This window comes from Pristiophorus japonicus, chromosome 14 (genome assembly GCF_044704955.1).
Source record: "Pristiophorus japonicus isolate sPriJap1 chromosome 14, sPriJap1.hap1, whole genome shotgun sequence".
Classification (NCBI taxonomy): Eukaryota; Metazoa; Chordata; class Chondrichthyes; family Pristiophoridae; genus Pristiophorus; species Pristiophorus japonicus.
Window position 1 is genome coordinate 71,839,871 of NC_091990.1, and position 13,539 is coordinate 71,853,409.

Consider the following 13,539-nt stretch of genomic DNA (forward strand, 5'->3'; position numbering starts at 1 on the left):
AGAGTTAGTGAGGCAATCTAGGGGGACAGGGTGCACGAGACACGGGGGAATCCAGGGGGACAGGGTGCACAAGATGGGGGGATCGGGGGGGGGGGGGGGGCAGGGGCAGAGTGCATGGGACACCGGGGGGGGGTGATCCAGGGAGGCAGGGTGCATGGGACACGGGGGGGACAGGGTGCATGGGACATGGGGGGATCCGGGGGGGACAGGGTGCATGGGACACGGGGGGATCCGGGGGGGACAGGGTGCATGGGACACGGGGGGATCCGGGGGGGACAGGGTGCATGGGACACGGAGGGATCCGGGGGGGGACAGGGTGCATGGGACACAGGGGGATCCGGGGGGACAGGGTGCATGGGACATGGGGGGATCTGGGGGGGACAGGGTGCATGGGACATGGGGGGATCCAGAGGGACGGTGCACGAGAAAGTGAAAGCTGTTGATGGTAGTCAGTCACTTCACTAAGATATTGTATCTGTGGAATTTGAATTGCTTAACGTGGGCTGTGTACATGTCAGCATTCTGCAGATCATCTTGTACTGATATGCGGAGGAGGAGATACCTGGCGGAAAGTAAAAGTTAGTATGCCCTTGAGCTGTGAACCATCTGGTGTAAAAGGATGTCCCGCTATCTCCTAGGAGCTGTGGACCATTTGGTGTAAAGGCATTATTCAAGTTTTTTCCCCCTATTTTTTACGTATTTTAACAGTCATCTTGCACAGGTCACCCCACACTTCCATTGAATTGAACCATGAACTTGCACTTGCTGTCATTAAGGTGGAGGTCACAGGGTGTAGGTGGAATATTTTTTAGCATTAAGTTATGTAATAAGAATAGTGCAGCCTCCCCGCACTGCCCTCCAGATCTCTTTAAACCAGGAAAAGAACCATGCCATATTGCTCAGGCTGAAAACTACACTTGGTACAGTGTGTGCACTGAAGTAGAATTTATTTTCCCGAGTGCAGTTTGAAGTGAGCTGAGATTGAGTTTAATTTGAAGTATTTTGTGGTGCTTAGTGTGAGCACGATGGCACAAGAATTCTGGAAAACTCGGGATGCTAGTCATCCGAAATCACATTCGAATACTCCCTTACATTTGGATCATAAAAAAAAATACTTTAGATACATTCAAAAATGCTGTGTTTGTGAAATGTTGCTTGTTTTGATTTGTAGGTGACAAGGCTCTGGATGGTTACAGCAAGAAAAAATATGTCTGCAAACTACTTTTCATCTTCCTACTCGGTCACGACATTGACTTTGGTCACATGGAGGCAGTTAACCTGCTTAGTTCCAATAAATATACAGAGAAACAAATTGTAAGTAGGACAGCAATTACCATCTTACTGTCATTTAACAGTGAGTCTTGTTTTGCTTCTCAGAATGTAACTGGTAATAGTATCACCAACAAGAAAACCGTGCCCTTGGTAAGCATAAGAATTGTAGCATTTTGCAGGGAATCTTTACTGTAACAAGGCCTCGGAGCCATTTTGAGTGGGCACGATGATGAGTGTGTTTCTACCTGTTGCTTGGTAATGTCCCGGCACATCTACCTGTTGTCGATGAAGAATTGCATTATTTACGCTCCCACATGTCATATATTTTCCAGTCAAATTCCAAGTATGCTGTGATTCCACAGCGAAGTTTGTCTCCTGTTATTTCCCCCTCTTTCCCCCCCCCCCCCCCCCCCCCCCCCCGGCCATTTGCTTTTCTTCTCGAGGACCATATGAACTGGTTTTCAAACTATAGGCCTTAACGGGAGGGGACCAAACAAACTGAATCTATGACTGACTCATCATCATCATCATCATAGGCAGGCCCTTGAATCGAAGATGACTTGCTTCCACGCCAAAAGGTTCACAGGTGTTTCAATGAAGGACCTAATATTCCCGGTCCCGAGCTAAATCTCGAAGGGTGGAAGATGCCTGTGCGTGGATTTTTTTAACGTGTGGTGACCGTTGCACACCAGCCACCACACGGGCTTGACAGAGCTAGGTCTTGGTCCAGTGGCAAGGGTTAACCTAGACGACTGGAGCCCAGCTCTGCCTATTCAGCAACTGACTACTCAGTTGGACGTATCATTTTGAATCAAGTTGTTAGTTATTCTATAGCCAGGATGAGATTTGAAGAACTGAGATCTGAGTTGGGATTAGCAAAGTTGAGAATTGGTTTGGCATTTGCCAATAATAATCCTGTATTAGCTGCACAGAGGCTGGAAATGGAAGAAAATCAAAACTAATATATGCATATATGTGTGAGTGTGTGTATATAAGATGAGTATATGCATATAATATAAATCCTATAAAAGAATATCTTCTCATTGAATTGCAACCTTTTATCGTTTTTATTGCCGATACATCAGAGATTACTTTTATTTATAGCCATGTTTTGTGGGACCTCTTAGCTTTTATCTGGCATCCTGTGAGTTCCAGGAACTCTGATTGCAGAATATCATTCGGTGGTTAACCCTCGGTCTGCAGATGTTTAACTAATTGCTGAAGCAGTGTTGAGCGGAAGTGAGTCTGAGCCATGGTTGAACTGCAGCATGGAATGTTTACTGTCATTCGGGGTGAGGGAATACTGATCTGAACATTGCTTGAAATGGATGTGTGTCAGCCTGGCTCAACTTCTCCCTTTGACCAAAAACAATACGAAGCAAATGGTCCCGCTATATTATAGGCCTAAAGTGGGATAAGCAAGGAAGATGTGTATGGTGAGCCGAGTTTACTGGGAAAATCATAAGTAATTTGAACACTGATATCAGTTTACCATCATAGGTGGGTGGCCCCTCGAAGCGAGGATGACTTGCTTCCATGCCAAAAAAAGGACGAGTTCACAGGTGTTTCAATGAAAGACCCGAACTACATCCTGAAGGGTGGAAGATGCCTGTGCGTGCACCACACGGCTTGACAGAGCTAGGTCTTGGTCCAGTGGCAAGGATTACCCAAGACATCTGGAGACCAGCTCTGCTGCATGGACCTAGTGTGCACACATCGCAGTGTGGGCTGGCCCGGGCTGCCCATGGGCCCCTAGCCCCGAACGTCTCCCCTGTGCCCCGATCACATCCCTCCACAGTCTCTTGCAGCTCCTTCGCCCGACCTCTATGCTCCTGCTGTATCTGCCCACGCTCCAGTCACCGACCTGAATCTTGATAACGTCACTCTTCACAGCCGTCGCCTTCCTGCACCAGCTCGGGCTGTACCTTGTAGTGGCATGCCTCCACTCTGCCCATGGCCGCCGCTCGCCTCTCCTTTTATGGCCCCGACCTGCCGCTGATATTCCCTCACAGTTTGGGCCTCCACGCTGCCCATGGCCCCCACTCGCTGTGGTTACAGTAAAACAGTATCAACGTCCTGAAGGGTAAAGCCGAGAGTAAACCAGCTGATCTTAAAGCTGAGTGCTACGCAGAATAGACTTGGCTGTGGTCACTTCTGTTCCTGTAGTGAAGTACATGGAGGATTTTGCTGTACATCCATCCAGGGCAGGTTATGCAAGGTATTGTACCAGCTTTGCTGTACTCCCCTCCAGTGATGTGTATTTGCATGCCAGAGGTTTTGTTGTATTTTCTCCAGTGTCATAGTTGCTGCTGTTCTTCCAAATGAGATCAAGCCAACTTCTAAAAGATTTTAGTGTGGAGTAATGGGGTGGGGGGGGCCTCCTGTGATCGGGACGGGACGGGGGGCCTTGTGTTTGAGCTAGAGACAACAGAGGCCTGATGTTTGCAGGTATTTGTGCGGCTCTTCCCCAACGCCCCCACCTACCCCCCCCTTGCTCTTTGCCGCCCCCCCCATCCCCCACGCATTTCGCCCCCCCCCGCGCTCTTCCATGCAAACCCCCCCCCTGCGCTCTTCCATGCAAACCCCCCCCCCGCGCTCTTCCATGCAAACCCCCCCCCCGCGCTCTTCCATGCAAACCCCCCCCCCGCGCTCTTCCATGCAAACCCCCCCCCGCGCTCTTCCATGCAAACCCCCCCCGCGCTCTTCCATGCAAACCCCCCCCCGCGCTCCTCCATGCAAACCCCCCCCCGCGCTCTTCCATGCAAACCCCCCCCCGCGCTCTTCGCTGCCCCCCCTCACGCGCTCTTCGCTGCCCCCCCTCACGCGCTCTTCGCTGCCCCCCCTCACGCGCTCTTCGCTGCCCCCCCTCACGCGCTCTTCGCTGCCCCCCCTCACGCGCTCTTCGCTGCCCCCCCTCACGCGCTCTTCGCTGCCCCCCCTCACGCGCTCTTCGCTGCCCCCCCTCACGCGCTCTTCGCTGCCCCCCCTCACGCGCTCTTCGCTGCCCCCCCTCACGCGCTCTTCGCTGCCCCCCCTCACGCGCTCTTCGCTGCCCCCCCTCACGCGCTCTTCGCTGCCCCCCCTCACGCGCTCTTCGCTGCCCCCCCTCACGCGCTCTTCGCTGCCCCCCCTCACGCGCTCTTCGCTGCCCCCCCTCACGCGCTCTTCGCTGCCCCCCCTCACGCGCTCTTCGCTGCCCCCCCTCACGCGCTCTTCGCTGCCCCCCCTCACGCGCTCTTCGCTGCCCCCCCTCACGCGCTCTTCGCTGCCCCCCCTCACGCGCTCTTCGCTGCCCCCCCTCACGCGCTCTTCGCTGCCCCCCCTCACGCGCTCTTCGCTGCCCCCCCTCACGCGCTCTTCGCTGCCCCCCCTCACGCGCTCTTCGCTGCCCCCCCTCACGCGCTCTTCGCTGCCCCCCCTCACGCGCTCTTCGCTGCCCCCCCTCACGCGCTCTTCGCTGCCCCCCCTCACGCGCTCTTCGCTGCCCCCCCTCACGCGCTCTTCGCTGCCCCCCCTCACGCGCTCTTCGCTGCCCCCCCTCACGCGCTCTTCGCTGCCCCCCCTCACGCGCTCTTCGCTGCCCCCCCTCACGCGCTCTTCGCTGCCCCCCCTCACGCGCTCTTCGCTGCCCCCCCTCACGCGCTCTTCGCTGCCCCCCCTCACGCGCTCTTCGCTGCCCCCCCTCACGCGCTCTTCGCTGCCCCCCCTCACGCGCTCTTCGCTGCCCCCCCTCACGCGCTCTTCGCTGCCCCCCCTCACGCGCTCTTCGCTGCCCCCCCTCACGCGCTCTTCGCTGCCCCCCCTCACGCGCTCTTCGCTGCCCCCCCTCACGCGCTCTTCGCTGCCCCCCCTCACGCGCTCTTCGCTGCCCCCCCTCACGCGCTCTTCGCTGCCCCCCCTCACGCGCTCTTCGCTGCCCCCCCTCACGCGCTCTTCGCTGCCCCCCCTCACGCGCTCTTCGCTGCCCCCCCTCACGCGCTCTTCGCTGCCCCCCCTCACGCGCTCTTCGCTGCCCCCCCTCACGCGCTCTTCGCTGCCCCCCCTCACGCGCTCTTCGCTGCCCCCCCTCACGCGCTCTTCGCTGCCCCCCCTCACGCGCTCTTCGCTGCCCCCCCTCACGCGCTCTTCGCTGCCCCCCCTCACGCGCTCTTCGCTGCCCCCCCTCACGCGCTCTTCGCTGCCCCCCCTCACGCGCTCTTCGCTGCCCCCCCTCACGCGCTCTTCGCTGCCCCCCCTCACGCGCTCTTCGCTGCCCCCCCTCACGCGCTCTTCGCTGCCCCCCCTCACGCGCTCTTCGCTGCCCCCCCTCACGCGCTCTTCGCTGCCCCCCCTCACGCGCTCTTCGCTGCCCCCCCTCACGCGCTCTTCGCTGCCCCCCCTCACGCGCTCTTCGCTGCCCCCCCTCACGCGCTCTTCGCTGCCCCCCCTCACGCGCTCTTCGCTGCCCCCCCTCACGCGCTCTTCGCTGCCCCCCCTCACGCGCTCTTCGCTGCCCCCCCTCACGCGCTCTTCGCTGCCCCCCCTCACGCGCTCTTCGCTGCCCCCCTCACGCGCTCTTCGCTGCCCCCCCTCACGCGCTCTTCGCTGCCCCCCCTCACGCGCTCTTCGCTGCCCCCCCTCACGCGCTCTTCGCTGCCCCCCCTCACGCGCTCTTCGCTGCCCCCCCTCACGCGCTCTTCGCTGCCCCCCCTCACGCGCTCTTCGCTGCCCCCCCTCACGCGCTCTTCGCTGCCCCCCCTCACGCGCTCTTCGCTGCCCCCCCTCACGCGCTCTTCGCTGCCCCCCCTCACGCGCTCTTCGCTGCCCCCCCTCACGCGCTCTTCGCTGCCCCCCCTCACGCGCTCTTCGCTGCCCCCCCTCACGCGCTCTTCGCTGCCCCCCCTCACGCGCTCTTCGCTGCCCCCCCTCACGCGCTCTTCGCTGCCCCCCCTCACGCGCTCTTCGCTGCCCCCCCTCACGCGCTCTTCGCTGCCCCCCCTCACGCGCTCTTCGCTGCCCCCCCTCACGCGCTCTTCGCTGCCCCCCCTCACGCGCTCTTCGCTGCCCCCCCTCACGCGCTCTTCGCTGCCCCCCCTCACGCGCTCTTCGCTGCCCCCCCTCACGCGCTCTTCGCTGCCCCCCCTCACGCGCTCTTCGCTGCCCCCCCTCACGCGCTCTTCGCTGCCCCCCCTCACGCGCTCTTCGCTGCCCCCCCTCACGCGCTCTTCGCTGCCCCCCCTCACGCGCTCTTCGCTGCCCCCCCTCACGCGCTCTTCGCTGCCCCCCCTCACGCGCTCTTCGCTGCCCCCCCTCACGCGCTCTTCGCTGCCCCCCCTCACGCGCTCTTCGCTGCCCCCCTCACGCGCTCTTCGCTGCCCCCCTCACGCGCTCTTCGCTGCCCCCCCTCACGCGCTCTTCGCTGCCCCCCCTCACGCGCTCTTCGCTGCCCCCCCTCACGCGCTCTTCGCTGCCCCCCCTCACGCGCTCTTTCCCCGCCCCCCCCCTCGCGAATCTCCCCTCCCTCTCCTCTCCCAACCCTTCACCCCCCCCCCTCATCGCGCCCTTCCCCCATCATACTCCGCTTGTGTTGATGGTGTGGAGTCCCCTCTGCTCACAGTCAGTGTGTTTGATAGATGCCAGATTCAGATGTTGACTCTGAGTGCCGGATACTGTTCCATCGTTCGTCTAACTTCTCCTCTCTCTCTCTCTTTTAAATAATTGCAGGGTTACCTTTTCATCTCGGTCTTAGTGAATTCAAACAGTGAACTGATGCGTTTAATAAACAATGCTCTCAAGAATGACCTGGCCAGCCGCAACCCTACATTCATGGGCCTGGCCCTGCACTGCATCGCAAATGTTGGAAGCCGGGAAATGGCAGAGGCTTTTGCTGGTGAGATTCCAAAAATACTTGTTGCTGGGTAAGTGCCGCCCTGACAATAAATTCCATATTTAAAGGGTGGGTTTCATACGAGTTTTCCAACAGTGCCATCACAGCATAATGACCCAGATATCTGTACTAGGAACTATGAAGGCCCAATCATTGGTCCCATTTCCCACACGCATACCAAGTTGAACAAAATGAAAGGAAGTGATGAGCAGTCAGTGACCTGGACTATTCAGTCTTGCATTGCTTCACTGATCTGCTCCAAAAAGTATTTGTGGTTTAAGAAAAAAACGTTTGTTTTGAAATGATTCTCGCCCCTTTTCTCACCTTCACCCTCTCCTGCAGGTCCTGCTACGGCTGTGGTACAATTCCACAAACACTGCTTAACTTCCAGTCCTTCATCTGTGTGTACATGTGTGAATACAGACATTGAGTGTCCGTATACACGACTATAGTGGGGGAGGGGGAGGGCACGGGGAGTGGCAGCTGAGCCCAACCCTGCAGTAATCACATCGTGTCTGTCTCTCATTGGACAGCGATCAGGAGTGGGGGTGCTTCTTCTCTGTCATAGTGCAGGGGGCACTGAGACCAATTGTAGCCCCCACACTACCCTCTGATCAGTTGATCCAACACAAAGCCAAGACTGAATCTGTGACCTTTGGCTGAATTAATTGATGGATTTAGCAGCCATGCCATCTCGGCAGCTATAAGAAAGTGATGACGTTTCCCTGTACAGGATGATGGCTTTACGTGATGCCTTTCGTATTTTACAGGATAGTTTTCTCTGGATGACAAACTTTAATTTACAAGTAATAGCAACAAGCATAGCTGGTGAGATAGCAGCTTTTACACAAAACTTCATAATCTTTAACACCCCTGTTAAATCATAGAAAGTGCACTTAATTTGCACTTTCTATGATTTAACAGGGCTGTTAAAGATTCTGTAGGTGTATAATGTGGGTGTATCTATATATTTAATTTGCCACGTCCTGCCATCGTGCCATTCTAAAGTCCTATGTCAATCGTGTCTGACTTTTTCAGTGTTAATTGTGTCCACATCTGGTGCTGCCGTGACATGTCATGTTTCTCACGGGTTTTCCCCATTATTGTGATAGCCTGTGATGCTGCAGTTCTATGCTATGGCCACCACATAGCTCTGCAGAGACTAATTACTTAGACTTCTCTTCCTTCTTATCTCATTTCGATCTTTTTAACCTGCTCAGGTAAGGTCATATTTAATAGCTGTGCAAGTTTAAATTTTTTTTAGCAAAAGGTGTTGCCTGCGCTTCCTTCCTACCAAGCTCTTCTCAGTCTTGTGCTAGGCTGATATTGTTTGATGTCCCACTGTGATACTCCTCTACTCCACTCACTGAGCACTCCGATATTTAGTCATTTCATTTCAGGTGCCATTTTAATTATTAATCCTTATAAATTCTCGACTATTCTCCCCATCTATTCTCCTCTCCTTGTTGTATGCTTGCTCTCGTTGCCTCCTCTCATGCCTTTCCTCTCATTTCCCCCAGTGTGAAATGGCAACATAGCGCAGTCCTCTGAGGTTGGAATTGAGGCACAGGAGAGAGAGACATGTATTTGACATCTAACTGCTTTGCTGACGCTGAGTGTCTGAAATTAGAAAATGTTTTTGTGGCCGAAAAAAAAACATTTTTGGTTCAAATGTTGTTGCAGGTCTTCGTTGGTTTGAAGTGAGATGTGTGGAGCGAAGCACTTAAATTTAAATATTTTGTGGGACTTGATCAGATGTGTGTGGCTTTTTTTGAATTATTTAAATCTGCTTGGTGCTGGTCACTTTTTTTTGAAGTTATTTATTAAGCTATCTTGTACAAATTGGGGAGTCTGTCTGTAACCTTCAGGACAGGTTACTTTCAGAGATATTGAACAAAGGAAAAGAATGGCCATATAAAAATATCACTTCTATCATAGTTTAACACAGTAATCAGGAACTATTTGTTATTTTCTACTGCAAGGGGAGTCAGCTAAACTGAACTTGTGTAAAAATATATGTTGTGTCATTGCTACTGTTCCTTTGTTTGTTTGCTGTCCAATACGTTTCTTTGGCCATCAAATTGTAATGTAGTGTTATTCTGCCACCTCCTGAAGATGAGGAGGATCATGCGAGATCACATGATAAAGCCAGCAGCTGAAGTAAACTGAGGGGGATTTTTGATTCCCGGGGCACACTACGACTGTACCTAGATATCTGAGACAGTAAAAACACTGTCTGAGACGTAAGGAGCTAGGGGTCACCTATGTGAGGAGCCTGAGACAGGCAGCCCAAAACTATCCAGGGTTAACACAAAGAATAAAGAAATCCAAAACCATTTCGCTCAATTCGATTAACTTAGTTCTTACATAAGAACATAAGAATTTGGAACCGGGATAGGCCATCTAGCCCCTCGAGCCTGCTCCGCCATTCAACAAGATCATGGCTGATCTGGCCGTGGACTCAGCTCCACTTACCCGCCCGCTCCCCATAACCTTTAATTCCCTTATTGGTTAAAAATCTATCTATCTGTGACTTGAATACATTCAATGAGCTAGCCTCAACTGCTTCCTTGGGCAGAGAATTCCACAGATTCACAACCCTCTGGGAGAAGAAATTCTTTCTCAACTCGGTTTTAAATTGGCTCCCCCGTATTTTGAGTTTGTTTCTCCCTAGTTCTAGTCTCCACGACCAGTGGAAACAACCTCTCTGCCTCTATCTTGTCTATCCCTTTCATTATTTTAAACGTTTCTATAAGATCACCCCTCATCCTTCTGAACTCCAACGAGTAAAGACCCAGTCAAATCAATCTATCATCATAAGGTAACCCCCTCATCTCCGGAATCAGCCTAGTGAATCGTCTCTGTACCCCCTCCAAAGCTAGTATATTCTTCCTTAAGTAAGGTGACCAAAACTGCACACACTACTCCAGGTGCGGCCTCACCAATACCCTATACAGTTGCAGAAGGACCTCCCTGCTTCTGTACTCCATCCCTCTTGCAATGAAGGCCAACATTCCATTCGCCTTCCTGATTACCTGCTGCACCTGCAAACTAACTTTTTGGGATTCATAGGAGGTGTGTGGGGGGCCTGACCCATCCACCTCCACGGAGGTGTGTGGGGGGCCTGACCCATCCACCTCCATGGCACGAACCTGGTATTGCAGTACTTCCAGGAACGGTGCAGTGGCTCTAGGCCTTTTGGCTAAGAGCATTGGCGCAGAGTGATCCTTGATGTGTGCAAGGTGACCTCTGGCGTTTGTGATTTGACAAAGAATTGGAACGATTGGCTACGAATTTCAAAAAAAAAAAATCCAAAAAGAGTTTCATGCACAAGGACCCCCAGGTCCCTCTGCACCGCAGCATGTTGTAATTTCTCCCCATTCAAATAATATTCCCTTTTACTATTTTTTTTTCCCCAAGGTGAATGACCTCACACTTTCCGACATTGTATTCCATCTGCCACACCTTAGCCCATTCGCTTAACCTATCTAAATCTCTCTGCAGCCTCTCTGTGTCCTCTACACAACCCGCTTTCCCACTAATCTTTGTGTCATCTGCAAATTTTGTTACACTACACTCTGTCCCCTCTTCCAGGTCATCTATGTATATTGTAAACAGTTGTGGTCCTAGCACCGATCCCTGTGGCACACCACTAACCACCGATTTCCAACCCGAAAAGGACCCATTTATCTCGACTCTCTGCTTTCTGTTAGCCAGCCAATTCTCTATCCATGCTAATACATATCCTCTGACTCCGCGTACCTTTATCTTCTGCAGTAACCTTTTGTGTGGCACCTTATTGAATGCCTTTTGAAAATCTAAATACACCACATCCATCGGTACACCTCTATCCACCATGCTCGTTATCTCCTCAAAGAATTCCAGTGAATTAGTTAAACATGATTTCCCCTTCATGAATCCATGTTGCGTCTGCTTGATTGCACTATTCCTATCTAGATGTCCCGCTATTTCTTCCTTAATGATAGTTTCAAGCATTTTCCCCACTACAGATGCTAAACTAACCGGCCTATAGTTACCTGCCTTTTGTCTGCCCCCTTTTTTAAACAGAGGCGTTACATTAGCTGCTTTCCAATCCGCTGGTACCTCCCCAGAGTCCAGAGAATTTTGGTAGATTATAACGAATGCATCTGCTATAACTTCTGCCATCTCTTTTAATACCCTGGGATGCATTTCATCAGGACCAGGGGACTTGTCTACCTTCAGTCCCATTAGCCTGTCCAGCACTACCCCCCTAGTGATAGTGATTGTCTCAAGGTCCTCCCTTCCCACATTCCTGTGACCAGCAATTTTTGGCATGGTTTTTGTGTCTTCCACTGTGAAGACTGAAGCAAAATAATTGTTTAAGGTCTCAGCCATTTCCACATTTCCCATTATTAAATCCCCCTTCTCATCTTCTAAGGGACCAACATTTACTTTAGTTACTCTTTTCCGTTTTTTTATCTGTAAAAGCTATACACAAACGGTTAGTCTTTTATATTAAAAAAAGACGTGACTAACCAGCCTGAGCATGTTGTGCTGATTTTTTTTTCTGGGGGCTGGGGGAGCTGTAGGTGGGAAGATGCTGAACTGTGACATCCTCGCAATCTCTGGCTGCCTGCAAACTACACGTTCAACTGACGCAGGTTTCCCTCAGAAATTAAGTTGCCATTTAGGCACTCTGAAGGCCTGGTTTAATTTCAGGCCATTTTCTCCTGGCCTTTGTGCGTATCTGACCTTTCTTGGGGTTTGTCATTTTTGCAGGATCTTTTCGTGTAAGTCTATTGTGATGTGCTGATGCATTTGCCAAAGTTTCTGGTTGCCAGGTCCTCATTTTTAAAAGTAATAGCGTTTTGCCACTTTACAAGTAGATTATTGCCATGCATCTGAGCCTGGTCATCAATGCACAAGAGAAAGGAAGAACCAGTTAGAAACATGGACAGTCCCAGGTGAGCTGCTGGTGTTCTGCTGGCAGTGTATCAGAACTTGATTGTTGCACCGAGGTCAGTTGTGCTGACTGTTCCTGCACGGCACATTCCTGGTCTTGACCGTGCCATCAGGTGGATGTGGCAGGGACACACTGTGTTATTCTTACAGGCAAGGCAGCAGTGTTTAGGAAACCCTCTCCTAAAGTAGTTCAGCAACTGGTGCTAATTTGTGAAATACACAGCAGGTCCAGCTGCTCTGGAAGAACAAAGCCAGTTTAACCCTTTGAGCGGGGATCTTTTGTGCAGGGTTAATCTTTCAGATGCTGGTATGCAATTCGAACCTTTCCTGTTCTTTTAGATTTCCAGCATTCCCTTTTGTCTCCTGTGTAGAGCAGTGTTTTGGTTTTTTGTTTCCTATGTTATAGGTTGCATACTAATGTTTCAGGGATACCATGGACAGCGCGAAGCAGAGTGCTGCACTGTGTCTGCTGCGGTTGTATAGGACGTCTCCAGATCTGGTACCCATGGGAGAATGGACGTCGCGCGTGGTTCACCTTCTGAACGACCAGCACCTGGTAACACAATTCAAGAATTCCTTTCAATAACGTACATTCACTGAAGGGTCGTTGTGCCTTTCCTGAAGAGTTCCATGCTGATCGCCCTTTGCCTCCTCCATCCAGGGTGTTGTAACTGCTGCTACAAGTCTGATCACCACACTCGCGCAAAAGAATCCTGAGGAGTTTAAAACGTCTGTTTCCTTGGCGGTTTCAAGGTTGAGTCGGGTAATATGTTCTTTTACTGTCTTCATGGGTAGTACTTCACTGTCAGCTGACGGTGAATGAAAAAGTTAAATTAAAAATACCACAATTGCATATATACCCTATGGAAGTGCATATAGTTTAGTGTGGGAACATGAATCCTATAGGGCAGGGTATCGTTTAGTATGGGAATATGAATCCTATAGGGCAGGGTATAGTTTAGTATGGGAACATGAACCCTATAGGGCAGGGTATAGTTTAGTATGGGAACATGAATCCTATGGGATGGAGAAAATCTACACACTGAAAGGGTTCCATGTTTGGACACTGATCTGTGCTTGGTTAGCTGGTCTTTGGAGGGATTTTACATTATCTGGTTCCATTGCCCCAGGTTTGGAGGGGAGCAGTGAGCCAGGCTCCACTCCTGATCACTATGCAGTGAGCATTGCTGAATGTGCTCATGCAGACATTGCATAAGGATAGGATCAGACTTGGCCATGGTGGCTTGGTGGCACTTACTGTCTAATCTCATGATGAATGGCCACTTGGCTGACAGAGTGCAAATGGCGCTGCGGAGTTACATCTGAGCAAGATTGAGCATCTCCAGGAGAGGAGGGGAGAAAGGTGATGCTAAATTCAGAGAATTCGGATCAGGTGGAAGTTTATACATTGATAACATTTTGGCTGAGGGTTCTGATGTGAATGAGGCTTTTGCTTT

General features: G+C 52.2%; 1 protein-coding gene across 3 annotated transcripts in view; it reads left to right on the forward strand.

Moving 5' to 3' along the window:
- Window positions 1-13,539, forward strand: part of LOC139279949 (AP-2 complex subunit alpha-2) — a 122,965-nt gene that overhangs the window by 37,796 nt on the left and 71,630 nt on the right. For all 3 annotated transcript variants that reach the window (XM_070899296.1, XM_070899297.1, XM_070899298.1), the window contains 4 exons: window positions 1,172-1,314; window positions 6,976-7,169; window positions 12,509-12,638; window positions 12,744-12,845. In XM_070899296.1, the coding sequence (XP_070755397.1) occupies window positions 1,172-1,314; window positions 6,976-7,169; window positions 12,509-12,638; window positions 12,744-12,845 (569 nt within the window). The remainder of the gene's footprint in view (window positions 1-1,171; window positions 1,315-6,975; window positions 7,170-12,508; window positions 12,639-12,743; window positions 12,846-13,539) is intronic.